The sequence below is a fragment of the Podarcis cretensis genome (genome assembly GCF_951804945.1).
Source record: "Podarcis cretensis genome assembly, chromosome: 12".
NCBI lineage: Eukaryota > Metazoa > Chordata > Lepidosauria > Squamata > Lacertidae > Podarcis > Podarcis cretensis.
In genome coordinates, this window is record NC_137181.1 from 24,505,621 (window position 1) to 24,529,775 (window position 24,155).

At 42.0% G+C, this 24,155-nt stretch overlaps 1 protein-coding gene across 1 annotated transcript in view; it reads left to right on the top strand.

Annotated features, from left to right (window-relative positions):
- The window catches only part of LOC307200044 (uncharacterized protein), a 73,451-nt gene that overhangs the window by 30,522 nt on the left and 18,774 nt on the right, over positions 1-24,155 (top strand). Inside the window, exon 4 of the mRNA XM_079948381.1 lies at positions 18,179-18,250. Coding sequence (XP_079804507.1) covers positions 18,179-18,250 — 72 coding nt within the window. The remainder of the gene's footprint in view (positions 1-18,178; positions 18,251-24,155) is intronic.

A 24,155-nucleotide genomic window follows, 5' to 3' on the forward strand; every position in this document is an offset into this window, starting at 1 on the left:
GCATTTCAGTGTAACCATGTAAAATGATTTACATGTGGGCAACCCCCCCCCCCAACTTAACATAATACATGAATGGGGTTTGCACTAATTAGGAAAAAAAAAATTGGGATAGCTTGATTGAAATGTTGACTGCCATCTAAGGAGATCTGCCTAATGGTAGGGCTGGAACTGGTGATAAAGAGGATTGACTTAGCAATCAGCATACAATGTTCACCAATTTGAGACATGAGTAGGTGTGGTAATTCATCAGTACAGTGGTACCTCGGGTTACATACACTTCAGGTTACAGACTCCGCTAACCCAGAAATAGTACCTCAGGTTAAGAACTTTGCTTCAGGATGAGAATAGAAATCGTGGTCCGGCGGCGCAGCAGCAGCAGGAGGCCCCATTAGGTTAAGAACAGTTTCAGGTTAATAATGGACCTCTGGAACGAATTAAGTACTTAACCTGAAGTACCACTGTATCTCCATTGTTTTAGATAGTTAGCAATGATCTACCATAAAGGGGGATCAGTGGCCAACTTCTGTACCTTCAGATGTCACCTGGTTATGCCAACAATGTATTTTGCCACACAAACTGACCTGCTCATTAATAATCAGGCTTCGTATAAGAATAAATTAGGTGCCATATCCAGCAGTAAATAAGTGAGAGGTTGTACCACTGAGATGAACTGCATATGGATGTTTCATGCCCATTCATGCTTTTTGTGGAGCGCCTTGCAATCCCTTTTTGTTTTAACTACCCTGAATAAGTGGGTGTCACCAGCAAACTTGGGCACTTCACTGCCTCACCCCTAACTCCGGGTCATTTATGAACAAGTTAATACCTTAATTATCAAGCTGTAACCCAACTGAATTGCCCCATAACTCTCACTAATAGGATGGAAATATTTGGACTATCATTTGTTGGGTGTGGATTACTGCCAAAGCTATCATCCAGTAGGTATTTCTTGCCAGTGCGAGTCATCTGCTCTGTGCTAAATTAAACATGTATTACTGCTTGAATTGATTCAATGTGAATTGGCAGGGCTAGCTCTGCACTCTGAGACAGAAAAGACATTAAATATTGGTCCTGGGATTTAATGTACAATGCACAGAGGAGGCATGACATTTAGCAAGTGATAGATACTCACTCCTTCCCATTTTTGCTTATGTTGCACTGGCAGCAGGACCGATTTATATTAACTAAAGCTGACTAACTACTGAAGAGAAAGTATCTTAGGAATATACATATCATAAATGAAGTTGTTTCAGCCATTCCTGACCCAATGCTAATCACACATACTCAACAACTAAAACCATTACTCCACACTGGAGGGTGGGTTTTCATTTTGCATGCAAAACTCCCTGTAAGAAATGCATATGCCATGGAATACTCGCTTGAGATTTAGGAATCTCTAGAATCTCCAATGGCTCTTGAATAAAAAATCACATGGCAAAGCTAATAGGAAAACAGGACATCTCTTAGGGCATGGGTAGGCAAACTAAGGCTCGGGGGCCGGATCTGGCCCAATCGCCTTCTAAATCTGGCCTGCGGATGGTCTGGGAATCAGCGTGTTTTTACATGAGTAGAATGTGTGCTTTTATTTAAAATGCATCTCTGGCTTATTTGTGGGGCCTGCCTAGTACTTTTACATGAGTAGAATGTGTGCTTTTATTTAAAATGCTTCTCTGGGTTATTTGTGGGGTATAGTCTGGCCCCCCACAAGGTCTGAGGGACAGTGGACCAGCCCCCTGCTGAAAAAGTAGTCTGACCCCTGCCTTAGGGAAAGGGATAACTTCTCTCCTATAGCTTCACTCCTATTGCATCCAATGTCAGGAGGGATGTGGGGGGGTTAGATTTGTCACCCAACCATTTGTCTCAAACGTTACTCTCAAACCCACTGCTTACTATCTGTCACATAACTCCCAACTGCAATTCTAAAATCCTAACCTAAAACCCTGGCATTGTCTTTTTAAACTAACTCTCAGTTGAGGGAGGGAATGAGTAAGCCCACTCATTTGCAAATGAAAGTTGCCCTTGATCCTAAACATTCATTGCCCCCAGACTATCAGCTCATGTAAGAGGCTAGTCCTGGCTTAATTAGCTTTTGATGCATGTTGATTCCAGAGGGCTCAAGGCATCTAGTACACAGTTCAAATACACACATGAGTCTAGCAACCAGTTTTAACACTTGGTCTAAGCCTTAATTTAATTCTAACACATAGCTGGATCTGGAATTTAGGGTGTCTTGCACCCGCAAACAGTATTTTAATGCTTGTGTAATTGTATTTTATACTTGTAAACTGCTTAGAAGGCTATTTAATGCTGCTGCTGCTGCTGCTGGTGGTGGTGGTGATGGTAGAAGCTCTGTTGGCATATTCTTCACCAGAAACTGCAAAGCTAAATACTAACTTGGATGACAAATAGTTTAAATAAGGACTTGGGTTTGCTTTGCAGTAATATTTCCAATGTTCTTGTTCTTTAGCACAGAAATGTTAAACATTAAGGTGTTTATCTTTATAGCTGTAACACTCTTCTCTTTTTTAGAAAACTCAACCTTTTTCCTTTTTAATAATAAAAATAATAATGCTTTCTCAATGTGACAAACATTTAGCTACCCAGAAATACACATACCATACTTTTCCATCTATAAGACGCCCCCTTGTATAAGACACTCCCTCTTTGGGGGGGCTCCATATTAAGAAAATGAGGGGAGATGGCCCAAAGTTATTGAGTCTCTCCCCCAATGCAGCTGTGGTCAGGAAACACTCCCAGATTGTTTTCTGCGCACAGTGACATGGGGGAAGTTGCACTCCCACCAGTCATCCGGTTTGCAGCAGCGCAACCTCCCCTGATGCCGCCGTGCACGGGAAGTGATCCAGGGAGTGTTTCCCATGCACAGCGGCATCGGGGGAAGTTGCGGTCCTGCCAACCATCCGGTTAGTGGGAGCGCAACCTCCTCCAATGCCGCCGCATGTGGGAAATGACCCAGGGAGCGCTAGCTGCGCGCAGCAGCATCGGGGGAAGTCGCACTCCTGCCAACGAGCTGGCTGGCAGCGCACAGCTTCTCTCCCCCCCCATGCAGCTGTGGGCAGGAAACACCCCCCAGATCGCTCCCCGCTCGCTGTGGCATCAGGGGAAGCCGCTCTCCCACCAACCGATGCCACTATCCGTGTATTGGATGACCCCAGTTTTTTGACATGATTTTTGAGTCAAAAAACCCCGTCCAATACACAGAAAAATATGGTATTTCCAGTCACCTCAAAGCAAAACTGGTTCAGAGGGAAGGGATTGAATCAATCTCTTATTTCTCTGGTGGTGAGGAATAATATTTCTCCTTTGCCTCCCTTTATATAGAGACTTGCTGTTTGTGGTGTTTTTATAAAAACCCTAACAATTCTCTGTGTTGCTATAACACAAGTGCAGGTCCCTGGATTCTTAAAAACTAAAAATTTTAAGCTTTCTGCTACACTGCAGGTAGCTACCCTAGAAGGAAGTGAATTAATTCTTCTCACTGGTCTCCTAAAACTTTTGCCCTTTCTCTAAGCATTCTCAGAAGGCAGGAACCGTTTTTCAAAAAGAGTCACGCAAACAAGCAGAAGGGCATGGCCGTGGATTAAATATTGCATCTATATTAGAAAACTGCTCTGCTGTAATGAAATCAGGAAAATTAAATGGAAGGGTGGATCAAAATCATTATAATCTATCTGTTTATCTGTTACCTCAGTCAAAATTCCTATTTTGGAAGCCAGCAAAGTAAAGAGCAGGGATAGGGAAACTCTGGACTTCCAGATGTTGTTAGACTACAACTCCTATCATCCTTGACTATTGGCCATGATATCTTGGGCTGATGGGATTTGTAGTCCAACAATCAGGGATTACATAGGACTAGGGAGACTCCGGTTGTTCAAATTCCTGCCCAGCCTCTCTCCGCCCAACCTATCTCACAGTGTTGTGAGGATAAAGTGTGGAGAGGGGAACCATGAGCTCTGTGTTGCTCTAAGTTCCTCAAAGGACGGGTAGGATAAAAATACAGTAGAATAGAACAAAACATTTTGTCATAGGAATATGGTAGTTTGACTAACAAATTACATTTTTATATGTAAGCCTATATTTTAAATTAACTGCTACACATGTGAAGTGTGAATGTGACAAATATGTGGTACACTTATCAAGGAGCTATCATTGGCCAACAGCATAAAAATCTTACCTATTACCACTGCACAAATGACTGAGCTGAAGATGGGCGAATCTGTCAACATTGTTTTTTCTCAGTTTCTCCTTTTTCCAATCAGATTTGGTTCACCCCATTGAAATATATGTCTGCATTTTCATTAATATCCATTAAAAGTCTGCATGAAAATTCATGTTTTGGGGGGTCTCAGTATTTGCATTTTGTATGAAATTTTGCCTAGAATATATGAATTTCTCAAGCCATTTCCCCCTAATGGAAGACATTTTTTGTATGTAACTTTCTCTAGTATAGATCTCTTTGTATACACTTTTGCAATAATATATTTTTACACATGTTCCTTGATTGAAGGACTGCATTGCAAAGTTTGGAGAAATGAGAATTTCAAAGGAGAGCAGTGTTTAGATTTGTGTATTAGTTTGGGACCTGTACATTTGGTAGGTTCGCATTAAAATGCAGCTGCTGAGTATTAAGACATCATCCACAATCTGATACTAAACCAGAGATGGAAAAAAGGAAACCCCTTTGAAATATTCCTAAAGACTGGAAATCACAGAATAAGTGTGTTGTGGGTACAGAAAGCATAGTTAAATTATTTTGAGTACCGGTAAATTACAGGCTGTGAGGTATTTGCTTTGCTTTCCTCTGAATGCTGGTGCTGAAGGGTTGAATTCAAATGAAAACTGTAAATACAGCAACCTGAACAGTAAGAGGATAGCTGCTTTCTTTGCCAGAAATTTGTAGGAGGAAGTGTTTGCAGGGATACCTGATGTGTTTGTGCCATCACAGGCTTTGTGTCACCCTGTGTACAAAATGAGAGGGTGTCCCAGAATCCACCCTACTGTTTTAGAGGATTGTGGGGGCACTTTAAGAGCTTGCAAGAAGCAGCAAAAGAGTATGGGCTTAAGACGGTGCATTTGGTAAAAAAGGTAAAGGTACCCCTGCCCGTACGGGCCAGTCTTGACAGACTCTGGGGTTGTGCGCCCATCTCACTTAAGAGGCCAGGGGCCAGCGCTGTCCGGAGACACTTCCGGGTCACGTGGCCAGCGTGACATCGCTGCTCTGGCGAGCCAGAGCCGCACACGGAAACGCCGTTTACCTTCCCGCTGGTAAGCGGTCCCTATTTATCTACTTGCACCCGGAGGTGCTTTCGAACTGCTAGGTTGGCAGGCGCTGGGACCGAGCAGCGGGAGCGCACCCCGCCGCAGGGATTCGAACCGCCGACCTTTCGATCGGCAAGTCCTAGGCGCTGAGGCTTTAACCCACAGCGCCACCTGCGTCCCATTTGGTACCCATGCACCTGGGTGCATTTGGTACCCATGCACCTGGGTGCATTTGGTACCCATAGAGAAATCTCCTAATGGGCCACTCTTGGTGACATGATTGGGTCCATGAATATAGCCCATAGAATGTGGGCTGCCGTGAAACACAACTTAAAATGGTAGGCTCTCTCAACCATTTGTACAGCAGTTTCTGAACTTCCTGTGCTACAAGAGCCCTGTGTGACCTTTGGGCATGGTCACAAAAAACTAATTTGTAAAATAGCAACAACCACAGCAACAACAACAAGAAGATGTGGGTGTTGAGTAGGGTCCCAAATAAGATAATCTCTCTACATTTTGTACTGTCGCGGGAGAACTGCCAAATCTGACAGCCCTACTTGGTAACTGGTTATATAGTGCATTTTGGTATTCTTAAATCATGTGCCTGAACAAAAGAGAAGAGTGTTACATCCTCCCTTGAATTAGAAAATGCTATTTATAGAGGATTTCTGGAAGTTTTACTGCATGGCTCATTACTCAGGTGTCTTTGTAACAGGTCAGCAAAAACGTACATCTTGCACACACAAAATGCAGTCCCGCAGAAACTAACAAGATAGCGAGATACCATATTATAGCCATTTGGGGGCCATAAGAGGGAGGGAAGAGGATAGTTTGAGAGAAAGCTTTGGAAATGATGATACTTCATAAGCCAATAATGTATTTCCAGACCATCATCACACTTACGGTTTTGTGTGGGTGGGTGGGGGATTCCACAAAACATGTTTAGTAGTTGATTCCTAGTCTGAAATACATCTTCCATGTCCAAGAAGACTTCAGCATTCTTAAAAAGCAGATTCTAGGCAGCTATTGCATGCAAGAAGGTTTCTGTCAGAAAATGAAATTCTTACTCAAATGAGAACTAAACGCAACCTAGCTCAGGCAAAAATGTGAACAGATTTTTTGCGGGGAGGAGGATAAGAAGCCCTTCACTAAAAACATTAGGACCAACAAATACAAATACACACACACACACACACACACACACACACTGCTTTTAAAGTATTAAAGATACATTTAAAAATCAGATAAGGGGGATAAGGAAATTGCAGGGAAGCTTTGCAAAAAATAAATCATTGCATCTGTACTCGCAGCAGAAGATGCAGGGAAGCTACAAGGACTCCCACAACTGAAGGCATTTTTGTTCTGACAAGCTTTCGCAGTGTGTGGAAAGTAGACAGAGAAGTCCCCCCACCCCATAACACTAGGATTTGGGGTCATCTGATGAAACTGAATGGAGGAAGATTCAGGAGAGACACACAGTAATTTGCTGCCATAAAGGCCCTGCTGGATCAGATCAAAGACTCATTTAGTACAGCATCCTGTCCTCATGGCTAGCTTGAGGTTATGGAAAGTCTACATGGCAGACTGAGTGAAATAGCGCTCTCCCCACTTGTGATGTGGTGAAGACTGCAAATTTAGATGGCCTTGGGCTGATCCAGAAGGCACCCTCTTATGTTCTTATGAAACTTTACTATATAGCCTTACGTTTGCTAAACAGCTTTCATTAGAAAAAGTCTACTCCTTTCAGTAGGCTGGTGAAATTAGTTAATTGGCCTTTTGCTACAAACTTCGTAGTGACTGGAATTTTTGAGTCAGGCAAAGCTACGGTTTAAGAGAAAGTGAAGCAACCTTGGCAACAATTAAGCTTTCTATTCAAAGCAGATAAGGTAATGGCCAGATGGGGGAAAAGAGAGGTGCAATAAAACTAAGAGGGTTAACTTCTGAATATTCATTGTTCTTCCCAATCAAATGAAATATCGCACAATGTACAGATTTGTAGACTCGCCTGGTGTTAAGACGAGAATGTTAAAACAGCTTTCAATCTTCTCCTGAGGTAACAGCACATGTGAGAGGGGAAATCGTTATTTCCATGGACTTTTTGATTCAGCATGCATGTATATATTTAATTTCAGAGATGATATCATAACTCCATTTTCCAGTCATCTCATGATAAAGTGGATAATATAGCACACTGAAGTCTTTATTCTCCCTCCAGAAAAGTGTTATTAAAGTTGAAAGACACATTCCAGAAAAGGAAATAAAAGCCCTAAAGCAGGGCTTCCCAAACATGGTTCACCAGCTATGGTTGGACAACAGCTCCCTTCATCCCTGACCACCGGTCCTGTTAGCTAGGGATGATGGAACTTATACTCCACAAACATCTGGAGACCCGGCTTTGGGAAATCCCACCCTAAAGAATGGTTTGAAATAGGGAAGTGGGAGGGGGGTCTCCTGAGGAGAGAGCTGAGGGCTAGATGGAAAGGCCTGGAAGGCTATATTCAGCCCCCAGGTCTAAGGTCCCTCATCTAAGAGAAATCATATCTCAAATCTGCAATAGTTAATCATTGAGAAAACCCAGCATCTTACACTACTAGTGCTTGATCTGAGCTAGTGCTGTTTAATGTTTAAAGCCCAACAGTGAACTGCAAATGGTGTTTAATGAATTTTTAAAATTAGTTTTGATCATCTGCAAAGGCCATTAGTGCAGGCTGGTGCAGATGCTAAACTCAGGGAAGACTGGACTATGGGAGACCAGACCTCAGCTATCATCGGTCTCTAAGCCATAGCTCAGTTTTGCACTTAAAATTGAGGAGTGCAGATTTGCTTCCCAAAGTGGGCACAGAAGATGCCAGGATTTGGAGCTACCAACTGAATCTCCTTAAATAGAAAAACTGACCTAGTATTGGTCCCAAAAATGAAATTTTCAGGTGTCTGAATGCAAAGAGAATGCAAAGTAGATCTGCATTCTTGGTTATAAAAGATATCAGTTGTCAAATGTTATAGGAAAGAAATAAAGAGCACTACAACCCCTACATAAGACGTTTACAACTGTACTCAGTTTTTGAATATATTATTTTCTAGGCTTCTTCCATTATCATGTTCCTCTGACTCAGCATTTTAAAGAGATTGGAATGTAATGAACTTTTGATGAACTAAGATATGGGTGGTTACCTCTAATGAATCATTGAGACAGAAGTTCCTTTCAATGAGAAGCTATTTGTACTAGACAAAATGAATCAAGTTAAAGTTTTAATTGTTATTTCTCTTCCTTTTTCTCAAAAAAGAAAAAGAAAAAGAAGTATAAACCAATCAAGACAGAACTTAGAAAAAGAAAGTTTGACCTAGACTTTGCTAGTAATACTGCAAAAACATCCAGAATGTAAACACCATAGGATGGATCCAGACTGAATTAAGTACTGTTGAAATCCATGGAACAAGTTAGGTGTGGCTTAAATCTTACTGCCTTATTTGGGAAATGAATCCTACCTACTTAATCTGGACCCAGCCTAAGTATTATTATTTTTCATATGTGCAATTTGTCATGAAATTGAACTGAAACACCTGCAATGCTATTCTATAAAAAGAGGTGCCAGAACTTACCATGAACGGCTCCCTTGTAATGGCAATGGTGCTGGAACTGAGTTCCAATGAGTTCCGAATGAGAAAAAGCCCTGCACCTAAGTAAATTCAACTGAGATGAACACTACACCATTCAAATGAACATCCCCCCCCCCCACACACACCTTGTCTTGAGATTACTGGGCCAATGTGAGAAGCCACAAAGAAGCTGTTTCCACACCAGTTGTGGAATTAGAGTTTAATCCCTGGTCACAATCTGCTATTCTAGTACAGACTCTTCCCTACTCAGAAAGTATATCAAATGCATCCATGAACACATTTCTAATGGAGGGAATCCAGAAAATTGCAGGCAGAGTTATGCCCATGCGATGGTTCTTTTTCACCTTCTCCATTCCACTGCGTCCCAGTACATCTCCTAAAAAGCCATTCTCAAGGGTCAAGGGATCCCCTACAGCAGTGTTCTTCAATCGTGGGTCCCCAGATGTTGTTGGGCTACCATTTCCACCATCCATGGCCGTTGGCTAAATTGGAGTTGTCGTTCCACAAAATCTGGGGACCCAAGGCTGAAGACAACAGATGGAAGGAAGCAGAACTAGGAAGCTTCAGCTGGAGAGGGAATGCGGAGGCCCCACATGTACAAAAATGAAGGGCCTTCTCTGAGCCCTGCCCAATGTCAGGAATTAGCAATCCCATTTATTGGCAGATTTAAGCCCTCTTTGGGTATTGTCCAACCCCTTGTTGAACATGGGCGCAAGAAGCAGGGCTATATTGAATGGCTCTGTCCTGGACATTGCACATGGTGTCTTGGTGTCTGCTTATACAGCCGTCATCCCTCAAGAGGGCCTCATGTTCATGCTGTATGTGTAGACATCAGGGAGTAGCACACAACAGCAGGGTTGAAGCTACTCGGCTCCTCACTCCTTTGTTGTTTAGTCTTACCTTCTGCGCATCTACCGCCTCAGCAATCTTGTCATATTTGTGTTCCTTGTTGTTTTACATTCTTGGAGGCTCAGCTCTTTCTTTCAGAGTCCAGGTGTTCGGAAGTGTGCCATAGGACTAACAATCACTTTCTTTGTTATATTTATTGCAAAAGAAAAAGATGTCGGTGTTTGATTAGTGAACCTCTGGAAGATTATTACTGGATTTATTTTACCTCTGGGGAAATACTGGTGTGTTCAGTTTCCACCGTGTTCATTCTTCACGACATCTTTTGTGTGTTTTTTTTAAAATATGCAGCTAACCACAAGCTAGGCATTTTTTGAACTTGAGCAAAGGAAAAATGAGTGCCTCCCAGCTGCTCTAACTGTAAATGTAACAAAAATAATTAAAGGTAATTAAGTGTTGTGTGTGTGCAGAGATTGAGGGGGTAGGTAGCAAGCAACTAAAGCGATTTTGCAAGTAGACAGATCTTATCTATCAATGCTCATCGCTAAAGGGAGAAGAAAGGAAAAGAAAGGAGAAATTATGTGCCTTTCGCTATTGAGGTACAGAAGTGGCTGGCATGCACACATAGTAGCCCTTTTTGTTTTCAGCAGGAGGCAAGCATGGAATGATTTTTCCCAGTTCATATTAAGTGTGGTTCAGGCTGGAGGAACCTGGATTCAAGCCACGTCTTTCAGTATGTGGCTTTGATTACATCAAACTTTTGTACTTGTTTTTCAAAAGGTTGCACAGATATGATAATAATAATCTATCTCTTTTTTTGTTTTTGTTTTTTAAATGTAGCCTGCCTTACCACTGTCCAAGGCACCTTTCATAAGAATTAAAACCACAGTATTAAATGCAATAAAACAATACTGAAATTAAAACTAAAATGGCAGTGCCCTCCACATTCAGGACCATCAGGACATAGCTGACCTCCCATGGTATGTTTGTCAGGGGAAGGCAGGACTGCCTCACTCCTTTTGACAGCCATTTTGTGTTACGACATGCACCTCCATAGCAGCAGCTATTTTGTGACTGGCAGCTCCAGCACTCTCTCAAAATTGTAAAATGTGCCTGCTGATCTGAAAAGGTTGGCGACTCCTGGTGTAGGGACTGGCATGAACAAACATTTCACCTACCATCTCAGAGAACAAGGCTTTCAACCAATTCCTTTGTGAGAAAAGAAACCTTTCCTTTCCTTCAGTTCTTAAGCTCTCGAGGAAGGGGGGGACTGGCACAAAATGCTTGCTGCTGATAATTGTGTGCAGAAAGAAGGCCTCATGACCCAGTGAACATAAGGCAACTGGCCCTCTGCCCTTTTGTTATTTAAAGCTATATTCTAGTGGAGGAAAAACCAGGCTGATAGAAATCAAATTCATTAAGATTCTGTGTCACTGAAATCTTGTCTAGTGATGGCTTTAAATTCTTTTCAGTTTTATCCCCTAAAGACCATTTGGAATGTGACCCTGGCGGCCCACACTTGTCTTCTTCAATCAGGCCCACCTTTCTTGTTATCTGCCACCTGTAGGGGTCTGGCTAAAGTCAAAGTCATTATTTCTGGATCTGAACGTCCTCATGTGGAAAACACACACACACACACACAAAGAGAGAGAGGGAGGGAGACAGAGAGAGACTTCTCTTGCTATTACATGTAGTCGAGCAATACAGGGCATGGGGCATATTTGTATATCTTTAAAGAGATTGTATTGCAGATATATAAATATAAACATGATTTGGGGGTTCTGTTAGTTAAAGAAAAATAGAGGACAAAAGCTTGAGTACAGAGGAGCATATTTATTATATCCAATTCTTTTAAGGAGGATTGTGGTTGCCGGCTAATAGTATCTCCTCCTTGCCCTCACATCAGCCACATTGCAACCCTAAAGTTGGACTGAAGCCCAGGTGAAGGAAAGGCCATATCTCAGTGATAGCATATCGGCTTTGTCACCCAGTGCTGACAATACTGAGCTACCTATATGGACTTAATGGTCTGATTCAGTATAAGGCAGCTTCCTGTTTCCATTTAAACCACCCCATTATGGAGACCATGAGGACTTTAAACTTACGGTAATTTACCATCTGGCTGTTCACTGTGAGAACAAGATCCTGGACTAAATGGACCACTGGACTCAACCCAGAAGTCTATTCTTATGTTCTTATGAGTTAAGAAGGAACTTATTTCAAAGGTTCTAACACCACACTTAATGCTACCTATTCATTCTGTAAGGTTGAGAAGATAGGTGATAGGCAGACAACCCAAGGGATTTTTTTGGTTCCAGCATTCAAAATAAAAACTATGCAAGCTAATATAACTGTCTGGAGTGTAACTGCATCCTGTTGAAGTATGGGATGGAGCCTGTGGAGATCATGCTAATAAGGGCTATGAACTCTGCTCAGGTTGGGTTCCTTCCACACACACTGCAAGTGATGCAAGGCTCAAGTGCATCTCTGCATGTTTATTCTGCATGGGGTAGGTTAGGATGGGGAATCAGTGGCCCTCTGGAAGTTGCTAGACTATAACTCACATCAACCCTAACCATTGATGATGCTGGCTGGGACTGATGGGAGCTGGAATCCAACAACATCTGGAGGGTCACAGTTTCCACATCCCTTGGATAGATAAAGGAAAAAATCTTTCACAAAGATTTTGTAATCTCAGTTGTTAAGAGACGTCTATTCCCCTCACAAAGCTGTGATTCCCAGAGTGTTTTAATAAATTCCTTTTCCCATAGAACTCAGGTATTTTACTGCTTTAAATGCATAGTGCAGATTGGGCTACAACCAACAACTCATACATTGCAGTAGATGAAATAAGGATTTTATTTAAAAACATACTTGTTTATTTTTTAATCATTTTCCCCCTGCAACATAAAAAGAAACTCCCAAATGAAATTTATCTGCTTCCGTTTTAGTTAATACTTAAACCCCTTGGCAAAATAATTTATCCATTAATAATCACTGATACTTGAATATAAGATTGGCATTGATCCGGATCCTGCTTTTGAGGACATTTACCGTAGCAAAAGGCATTACTACTGCAGTGAGTCCCAACAGCATGCAATGATTCCCTATCAGGAGACATTAAATCATAAATTAATATGGGTCATCTGCAAATCCATCTGCTGCTGAGGAACTAAAGAGAAGCATTTGCAAAAGGCTTTAGATTTAACTGTGTAGAATTTCTAAGATTTACAAAGACAGAAATGGCAATTTAGCACTTTGCTAGAAGAATGTCTTTTTTTGGTGTGGGTCTCTTTTTAAATCAATATTATCACTAATCCCAGAAGCAGCACAATATTTTGTTTCTACCTTTTCCAGTTTGAGTAGCACGGAATTCCAACCACAAATAAATGGCATTTAAGTTTTAAAAATAATATTGTAAAACAAAATGAAACACACCCAAAAACTTTCTTAAATGGGGTGGGGGGGATAATGTTTAAAGCTCAGTACTCCTCCTAACTTTTTCTTATTTCTTAATTCAGATCTCCACAAAAGTCAGGCATGGAACTGCAAAATTTGAAAGGTACAAAAAAAATGCCTCAAGGCCTCCAACTGACAAGCAGCCCATTTTTAAAATTATTTCGTTATCTTCATACCTTTATAGCCTACCTTTCCCCATCTGTAGAACAACAACATGCATTTGTTCTTATGAGGCATCTAATCATAAGCCTGCATTTTTATCAAAGGTTATATTTTTGATTAAGGCCTGTATATTAAGATGAGCTTAAAGATTTTCAAATGTTTCATGCCAGGCAGAAGACCAGCTGCCTAAGAACCTTGGCAATGTTTATTCTCCTGGACAAGGGGGCCCCCTGATTTATAGCAGAAAACAATTCTCAAAGTCGTAAAAAGGGAATTACAGGCTGAGAGCGAGGACACTGACCTTGCATGTTGCAAAGTACAATTAAGCTGTAAGAGTGGTTAAATTAAGAGTTGGTAAATAGTAAAATAAAACCATGTGCCTCCCATTAAACTTGAGCCATATTTTCCTAAGGTTAAAAGGCCAAGAGCATCTGGCTGGCAGAAAGGAAGAGAGTATTTTGGGAAGTCTTTTTCTAAAGTTGTTTCTTTCTTAAACTGAGATCCTTTTAAGATTTCTTTTTCTTTTAAAAGGTTATTTATGTTATGTATTAAATATATTGGGTTAAATGTAATTATGCAAAGGATTTAGAAACTAAGAAATGTTAAATCCTTATGCTAGATTCTTATTTCATATAGTTGAAAGAGATCACAGGGGCCATCAGCCCAGCCCCCCTGCCAAGCAGGAAACATCATTAGAGCACACATATGGTTGTCAGGCCTTTGTTTAAAGACCTCCAAAAGAAGGAGATCTTTCAATGATGATGTGAACTCAAGATCCTTGACATCTGTTTAAGATAAAAATTTAAGATTAACCATTTGTTTTGGAGGGCAATAGGGCAAGGAGGGCAAGAGGTGAGCTGGTAATTAAGGTTCCTTGTTGAGACACATGTAAGATATATTACTACTTATTTGTCATTTATAGATAGAAGAATATATAGCTTTTTGTTTCCCATAAAAGGGCAAAAGGAAATGGGTGTATCTTTTGTGATTGGTTCTAGCAAGCAGCCAATAGGAATTTCAACCAGGCTGATTGGACAGAGGCAGCCACAGGAGGAGCAAGGGGGCTGGGTTAAGGAAATATAAGTGCTGGCCAGAATGGCAGGAGGGCAGGCCAGAGCTTGGTAACCATATACCACTGTGCCTCTCATTTATTTGTCTGACAAATAAATTATTATTTTAATTTCTCTATTGCTGCGTTGAATATTTCATTCCAGCTAAGCGTTAACCACAAGCAGGGTGCTACACTTACAAGGTGACTTGCTGGATACCAAAAAAAATTCCATATAATATCAACTTTAGATTAGCCTTTGTGATTTGAAATCATTTTTATGGTTATATAAATAGGCTAGAGAAAACAGTCTTCACTTTTATCTGTGCATCTAATTGGTAAAAAAATAAAGGACATGTTTTTAAAATTATGTTTTCCTATCACAATACCAACTTCTTCTGGCCTGCAAGAATTAAAGAGATAAATTTCATTATTCAACACACACTAGCAAACAGAGTTTTGTGGGGGAATGTATGCGGGATTTCAAGGGACATGCTAATTCATTGGTCCAGGTAATTACTGACAGGGAATGCTATAGTAAAAACATCAGAGTGGTTTACAACAAACCCTGAACCCTTCTTTTTTATTATTTCGGGATACAGATGATAGCATAAATAATTTCCCTGCAGGCTATAGGAACAACGGGGGGGAGGGGGCTTTACCTCTGAGAATATCTGTAATATCCATGGGTATATAAATCCTAGGAAATTTAAGGGGTGGTTTACAAGCCATTTATATTGATATAGTTTTATAGAAATCAATAGGCTCCAGGTAGCAAAACAGGCCTAACTGCTATTTTAGTAGAATACTAAATGTCTGCATCATTCTTCTTCTACACAGTACATGCCAGATTCACTGGAACCAATATGGTGTCATGGCTCTACTATTATTTCCATTCAGTTATGAAATCCAGTGGGTGGCCTTGGGCAAGTTACAGTTGCTCAGTCTAGTCTCCTTCACAGAGTTCAGATAGGAAGGGTAGGGTGCATAGAAGAGAAGTAATATTTCCTTCCCAAATGTTGGTTTTATGACTTGGTGCTCAAGTGTCAGCTGGGCATAAAATATTAAAACAGATATTCTTGGGGGAAGCAAGCTTGTAGTTAGTGGTGTCTAAGGTAGAACTGTAGCTATTTCTGAAATACATGTCCATCATGACATACAAACCCAGAAGCATCATGGGAACCTCTTTGGAGTATGCCTAGCCCAGCCCAGATGTGCACATGGAGTGTGAGTCATGTCTAAGGACCACACATGCATGTGAAGGGCCCACATATGTCAGCAACACAGCAAGCATCATAGAAATGGAAATTTAGCATCAAATTGTGGTACCCAGAACCAGACACAGTACTCCAGATGTGGTCTGACCAAGGCAGAATAGAGTTGGACTATTACTTCCCTTGACACTATACTTCTGTTGATGCAGCCTAGAATAGCATTAGCTTTGTTTTGCTGCTGCATGACGCTCATGTTAAGCTTGTGGTCTACTAAGACCCCTAGATCCTTTTGTACTACAGTGGTATCTCGGGTTAAGTACTTAATTCGTTCCGGAGGTCTGTTCTTAACCTGAAACTGTTCTTAACCTGAAGCACCACTTTAGCTAATGGGGCCTCCTGCTGCCGCCGGAGCACAATTTCTGTTCTTATTAAAGACATTTAAATATCCTTTTCACATGTACTACCGGCAATGCAGGTGTTGTTTGTTTGCATGTTGCTTTTCTACAAGTTTGTGTTCAAAACAGCTCACAACATATCAATTAACAATAGGTACGCCAATCCAAAACAACAACAATAGAAACAATTGCAAATAACCATTGTCTCCATAAGTAAGCACATCATTAATATATAAATCAACACAACTTTGTAGGGGGAGGGGAATGCAAATTACCCAGTCGAACATCTTAAAACTATAATACAAGGCCCAATAGGTTTGAGTCTTCATCCTATAATGTTTTGGTCCTGAAATTTGTGAAAGTGGTTCAGCAAGCTTTTAGGACTTCGCTGATGATTCACATACTAGAATGAGCACAATTTAAGTAATTGCAATGAAATCAATTACCTATTCGTTAAATACTGAAATTATATTTGTTTGCTCTCTCCGGTTTTCCTGAAGATCCTTAAACAACTCTGTCTTGGAAACATAAACTGTAATTTGGCCTCCAGGAAAAAAAGGGGGGGAGGCTAATCCCTCAGCACAATGTAAAATGCTTAAGCAGATGTTTATGAAAATCTGTGTCCTTGGGCCATGTATAGATTTGCTATGCTACAGTTGTCATCATAAGCTACTAAAGAATTTGCAAAGCTGCATTAAAGATTACCAAAGTTAAAATCCTAGAATTAGAGAACTAGATGACCCCAAAGTCCCATTGTGTCTAAACCTTTCCTGCATGGCAGCACCACCCAACTGGCAGGAGCACCATTTACAGTAGGTGGTATGTGGGAGGCAGTGTGTCGCCTCCAGAATTTCAAACCACAGAGCACCTATTATTTTGGACTAGTTCATTAACTCTACATTCTACATATTCCCCCAAGAAGCCCTGCGTATTAGCAAAACGATTGACCAAATCAGCCAAAATGATTTACTTCTTTGTGGTCATTCTCTAGTCGAGATTCCATTATAAACAGAGAAGCAATGCCATGGACTCACTTTTTTAAAAAAAATAAATGTGCAGAAACAACGAGTCTTGTGGCACTTTAAAAATTAAAAATGTGTTGTGATGTAAGCTTTTGTGGACTACACACATAGATGATTTTGCTTGTGTGTGCATTGTGTGTGTGTGGTGAATTATAAACAGTGAGGTCAGAAAGATATGACATGTACAGGTGGTGATAAATCACCTTACTAACGGTGGCCATTCATAAAAAAAACTAGGTGCTAACACACATCCTGGCACTGGTAAGCCAACTTGATAAAAATCAGTTGTGCCAACTCAGTCCACAAGTGATAGCACTGAACCTCTTGATGTATCCAGTGGTTTTATGTTGTACTCTCCTCTGAAGTTCCTTTGATTAAGGGTGGCCAGTTACAAAGTGTCCTGGGAGGCTGAAGTATTCCCCACAAGCCACGTCCAATGGCAGATTTGTTTCCATTATTCTTTTCCATAGAGACTGGCCTCTTTGCACCATGTAGAATGCAGAAGGGCAGTGATGGTGGATGATCACTTATGTCCCTTTGGGAGATGAGCTGGTGAATGAACCACTGGTGGGGTGGATGACATTACCGGGTCCTGTAATACTGCTGTGGATGGAGTTGGTGGCATCAGTCTGCCCCAGGGTCTGCTCCCTGTGTAGATATCCCTGTCATTGTTGCTGAGTAGCTGTTTTAAGCAGTGGTGGCTGGTGTCCATTGGGAATGATGGGGTGGAAGGCAGGAAGCCTAGCAGTAGGTGGAGCTAGAGCCAATGAGAGGAAGAGTTTGGAAATTCTAGCTTTGTCTTAGGTTGTGTGAATGCTCTTTGTAAGCAACTACAGGCCTTCTATCCAAGGCTTGGAAGAGGGAAATGTCATTTTCTGGGATGGGCTGTAGAAAACTGAACACATAGTGATTTAGGGAATACAGTGTTTAGGGAAGTTTTTAATGTTTTTTGTGTGTGTTTTTAATATTCTGTTGGGAGCCACCCAGAGTGGCTGGGGTAATAAACAAATAATCTAATTTTGACTTGTAATTGACAAGTAGTGTTCTGTCATTTTTCTCTCCTCTAATAGATTCTTTGTGGGAAGTAGACTGTAGCCCACAAAAGCATACGTCATAATAAATTTGTTTGTCTTTCAGGTGCCACCAGTCACTTTTGCTGCAAGACACTCTGTCGCTACCCCTTTTGGAAATGGTTACATATCTGTGCAGGTAAAATTATGTGGTCTGGATGCTTAAGTACATTGTAGAGTCCATTTAACTTTCTGAGTGTTACACTTCCGCAAATGTACTGCAGTTTTCATTACATCTGACTTGATTGGCAGGGTTTAGATAATTTGTTTTCTAATTAACATGGCTTTCTGCTTCATTCTGATTAGCTTCTAGCAGGTAGGTTCAGAGAACGCAGTTGGCGGTGACAGTATTTTGCTCTCCATGGTAACTAACTTCCTGAGAGATGCTTAATTACCTGATTGTCTGTTTCGGAAATGCTGCTGTTTTGGATGCTACCCTTGCATTCACTTAAACAGAAGAGCTCCTCTTAACCAGTTATACAGTGGTACCTCAGGTTACATATGCTTCAGGTTACAGACTCCGCTAACCCATATATAGTGCTTCAGGTTAAGAACTTCGCTTCAGGATAAGAACAGAAATCGTGGTTTGGCGGCACGGCGGCAGCAGGAGGCCCCATTAGCTAAAGTGGTGCTTCAGGTGAAGAACAGTTTCAGGTTAAGAATGGACCTCCGAGACGAATTAAGTACTTAACCTGAGGTACCACTGTATAGAGAAGCAAAGGATAGTATAGCATGGGGTCTAAACTGCTGGTTGTTGGGCATGTTAAAAGGTAAAGGTACCCCTGCCCTTACGGGCCAGTCTTGACAGACTCTGGGGTTGTGCGCCCATCTCACTTAAGAGGCCAGGGGCCAGCGCTGTCCGGAGACACTTCCAGGTCACGTGGCCAGCGTGACAAAGCTGCATCTGGCGAGCCAGAGCCGCACACGGAAACGCCGTTTACCTTCCCGCTGGTAAGCGGTCCCTATTTATCTACTTGCACCTGGAGGTGCTTTCGAACTGCTAGGTTGGCAGGCGCTGGGACCGAGCAGCGGGAGCGCACCCCGCCACAGGGATTTGAACCGCCGACCTTTCGATCGGCAAGTCCTAGGCGCTGAGGCTTTAACCCACAGCGCCACCTGCGTCCCTGTTGGGCATGTTAGGTAGGTCTTATTTGTACTTACCGTATTTTTCGCTCTATAAGACACACCAGACCACAAGACGCACCTAGTTTTTGGAGGAGGAAAACAAGAAAAAAAATATTCTGAATCTCAGAAGCCAGAACAGCAAAGGGGATCGCTGCACAGTGAAAGCAGCAGTCCCTCTTGCTGTTCTGGCTTCTGTGATAGCTGCGCAGCCTGCATTCGCTCCATAAGACGCACACACATTCCCCCTTACTTTTTAGGAGGGAAAAAGTGAGTCTTATAGAGCAAAAAATACGGTATTTTATTTGTACTGTTTTTGCTGTTGTAAGCAGCATTAGGACCTCATGGTGAAGAGTTTCAGTAAGAAATCTAATAAACAATAACAGCTGCTTTTGACCCTCTGTGTGCATGTACGGATGCTACTTACCAGAGCCGGTCCACCCACAAGGAAGGTTGGGGCAACAGGATCCACAGGGACAGCAGATTCTAATACAGATCTTTATTTTTCCCCTTGTTCCTGTTGTAGATCTTCACTCACCCCTTATTCCCTGGTTCAGGGGGGTGCTTTTGCGATTGACCTCAGGTGCCAAAATGTCTCAGGCCAGCCCTGCTGCTAATATAGAAAGGGATGAACTGAACAAACTGTTGCACAACACCTTGATCTCTGCGCGATGTGAGATTCCAGGCATTCTAGGCTCTTACCCAGAGTCTTCGTGGCATAGTCGTGTTTGTATATCAATGTTGAAAGTAACAGTTTTCTGCATATCATTGGACAAACAGCACATTAAAAGGATCTGGAACACACATGCATACAAACATACAAATCCTTCTTCAATTAAAGCTGCAATCTACCCCTCGGTGAGCTTCACACTCTGCTTCAAGAATTAAATTATGTTCTTCAATTAGCTGTATCTTTCTTTCTGCAGTTCTAGTTTCCACTCCATCAAAGAGCTAGTTTACTAAATCAATTTTAGACTCCATTAATTCCAACTTTCCTTTTTAGCAGACTCTTCTAGAGCTTGATCTTCTTGTAGTAGTATTCTACTGTCAAACACAACTTAGTCTTTTTAAAAAAAGTTTTACCAAATTTTAGCCTGCAGGCAGAAGTGTCCTAACGATTGCCTTACTTCATTGCATCTGGTCACCTGTAGTAGTAGAAACTTGCTACACCATCCTGATGTATATCAAAATATGTTGTTACAAAAGTATGTTTTTCATCATATCAAAGACAGCATGAGAAAAGGGGTAAGGAAATTAAGTAATGCACCTAAGGCAGCTGTCAAGAATGGAGCTGGCAAGCTTGGTTGTAATTGAACTGATGAGAACTGGCTCAAAGTCTTTGTAAAAGCCATCAATAATGATAGGATTCTAACCTATGAATCCAAGTGACGGACAGACATAGAAGATATCCCATTATTGCTACAGCCCAGTTAGCACGCAAGAACATTTGCTGATCTCTTAAAATGGACCACACATAAATATACATAATTGGATTTCACTACACTTATTGACAAAACATATGAAGAGACTCAGTTGAAAAGCACTGTGAGTTCCAGAATACAAATGTTAATTCTCTGGCTTTTTATCTGTGATTCATCTGTAATTCACACAAACCCAGTCATTTAGCCTCCTCGCTTGATGCAGAAGCCTGCAGATTATCACGCTCCAACTTGTGGAGGGCAATGCAGACAGTGGTGGAGAGTGGCTGGAGCTTGCTCACTCATTGTCGCTCTTCCTGCTCATATGTTTAGCCATCCCAGAAGACAAATGACTGAATAGGGCTATAGACAAGGCATCATTGGAAGCTGCAGTGATATAGTGAGGAACACTAGGCCCAGGATACCTGATGAACTGCCTTGTCCAATATCACCCTGCTTAATGACTCACATATTAATCTAAGGCCCCACTCCATGCCTTTCTGCTCCCTTAAAGTGGAGCAGATTGCCAGGCAAGAAATATGAGGGCCTTCTCAGCAATTGTGCCCAGCAGTGGTGTAGCGTGGGGGGTGCAGGGGGGGCCAGCCGCACCGGGCGCAGGCTGTAGCAGAGCCCCATGTCTCGCGGAATTGAAGAGCTGTGCGCGCGTCCGGGCTGAAGGCATCCGGCAGGCAGCGGCTCTCAGCGCTCGCCGCGGTCCCCTCACAGCCCCGCCGCCGCTGCTGCTGCAGCTGCAGCTGCTGGGCCATGTTGCATTTTCCTCGCCTCTCTGCCCTCCTCCTCCTCCGGGAAAGCGGCGTCATTTGGGCGGCAGCGCCAGCGGCAACTCGCCTCAGATCACCTGACACGGACCCGCTGCTGCCGCCGTGGCTACCTTACCGTAAATACCCCAGCCCAGGCAGCAGCAAGAAGAAGCTGGCAGCGGCAGCAGGTTAGGGGTTAGGGGCGCAAATTACTTGCCTTGCCCCGGGTTAGGGGGCGCAAATTACTTGCCTTGCCCCGGGTGCTGACAACCCACGCTAAGCCGCTGGTGCCCAGGCTTCTGAATTCTCTGCTGTGGGAAGCCCAGGGCTGTTTTCCTGCAGATGAAAGTTTCTGCATTTGAATAGTGTGCAAATATTTTGTAGTATTAGGTAGAGGTATGCATCATATTCAGAAAAATCCTGAACCCATACACGCACAAAACTCATCTTCTGCTCCTAACACCTCCCTATTGTGTACTTAACATGGGATTTAATGTCAAGCTACATAATTTGTATTGTATGGGTTATTACCAGTACTAAAATAAAAGTACATTCCCCAGTTTCTTCTGCCCATAGAAAATTGGGTTTGTTTTTGCCTCTAGTCTTCTCTAACTTAATGCTGCAGAGCTAAAGAAGACATGCTGAATAAGAACGTAACATTTTTATAGACACTTTAAAGGGTGGGGGGAAATCAGCTTTATGGAACACTTCGCTTTACAAATGCATTTGTGTTTTCAGTGTGCCATGGATGATGGTCACCTGTTACTTCCTAATCAGCATTTTATTACTGGCCAAGAGAAGGTTTTGTTGGGTGGGTGGGAGGGAACCAATATGCTTTCAAAGCTCTGGGAAGACTAGATATTACCTGAAAATAGCATCCGCCAATATTTATATGTTTGATTTGAAGGTATGAGAATGTTTCTGATGTCTGATATGTGACCACAGAGCAAGAGGTAAAATGAAGTCACCAAATCTTGCTATCACAGTGGCCTGCCAGATGTCTATGGGAAGCCGGCAAGCAGGATTTCGGTGCAACAAAACTCTCCCCACTGAGCCAAGTGGTGCTCAGAGACATACTGCCTCCAACCGTGAAGGTACAATATAAGCAGCAGCAAAGTAGGATGGTGAGAAATAAGCTTTGTGCTATAGAATTCTCCACCCCCACCATCTATATGCATCTACTATAAAATGCTGCTTAGCCTAAACAAACATGATGCTTCAACCAAGGTAATTAAGAATCAAGTATTTTACAGAGTGAAGGGTGCACAAACGAAGGCTATTATTGACCTCTGTCAATATCATTCTAGATTAGAATAATGCCATCTGCCTTTATTTGCAGTTCCCAAGATTAGTCTCTAAGCAACCAACTCACTCCCTAAGCATGCAGGGGGTAATAAAAATGTCAGTGTGGTTTCCTCCATTCCTTGAACAACACTTATCACCATTACAATGGAGACAAAGACAATGTCTAGACTCAATGGACTAGTCATTGACACTGACTTGGGTTGATCTATAGACCATTTAAAACCTACTGGTGATGTGGTTCAGATTTTAACTGCATATATTTTATGCTAACCTAAAATGTGAGGTTCCTTGAAAGGCTCCAAATGTTTTTTCTCTAAAAAAAATTTCACTTTCTTTCCCGTTAATAAAACAAAAGAACCCCAAGATGCTCTTTATTCCTCATACATCAAATCTTATCTAAAAGGAAAACATTGTGTCAGAGATATTGCTTAAGGCAATACAATATATTTTTGACTGTCAAAAGAAAATCACTTTGATTAAAGTGTGCCCTTTTTTTTCAGCCATTTTAATACTGCTGCTTTGCTGAGTGAATGCAGTGATACAGATCAACGCTTTCCCTTGAAATCAGAATTATTTCAGTTGCTGGTTGAGTAGGCCCCTATGCTTAGCTTCCACTTGATTAAAATGACTATCAGAGTGGCTTTGCACCCTGCACCCCCCACAAAAATGAGGTTAATGTGTTTTGAAGCCTTAGAAGGATGAAATCTTTTGTGTCAGGAGACATAATGGAGTATTATGGTAGCAGTCATTCCACACAATTGAAATAGTTTATTTCATATTCAGTACCATTCACCATGGCATTTTGCTAGCAATATCAAGTAGAAATGCTTCTCTTTTCATGATTTTCCAGATCTATTATATTAGTCAGTAGCAAATGGTAGTCAATAGGCATTTCCTGGGTTTCTACCACTCTCTTCATCAGTACAAAGGTGAGTGGAGTATACCTGGCTCTTGTCTGGTGTAGCAGCCCTCTTTCCTGTTTGGGTGGACGTGCTCTTCTCCATAATCCTGTTTCAATTGGCTATGCCTGGGATGGGGAACTTTTGGCCCTCCAGATGTTACTAAGCTACAACTTCCATCAGCACCAGCAAGCATGGCCAATGGCCAGGGATGGTGACTATGCTTCAGCAACCTCTGGAGAGTAAAAGGATCTCCTAGCCTGCCATTGTCCATGATGACTGGGGCTGATGGGAGCTGCATGAGGTTTCCTGGACTCAGCTTGGAATAATGACCGACATAGGTGGATGCTAACATACACACACTTGCAATTCCAACCCCATAATCAGATCCAATTCCTTTACTACTGCTACCACATGGGCCACTACTCTGGCAACAACTGCTACTCCAGCAATAGTCCAAGAGCTCTCTCCATCTCCCCCATGCCACTGCCCAGAACAAATGCTGTCACTGTAGCAAGTCAACAGTCATGGAGTTCAGG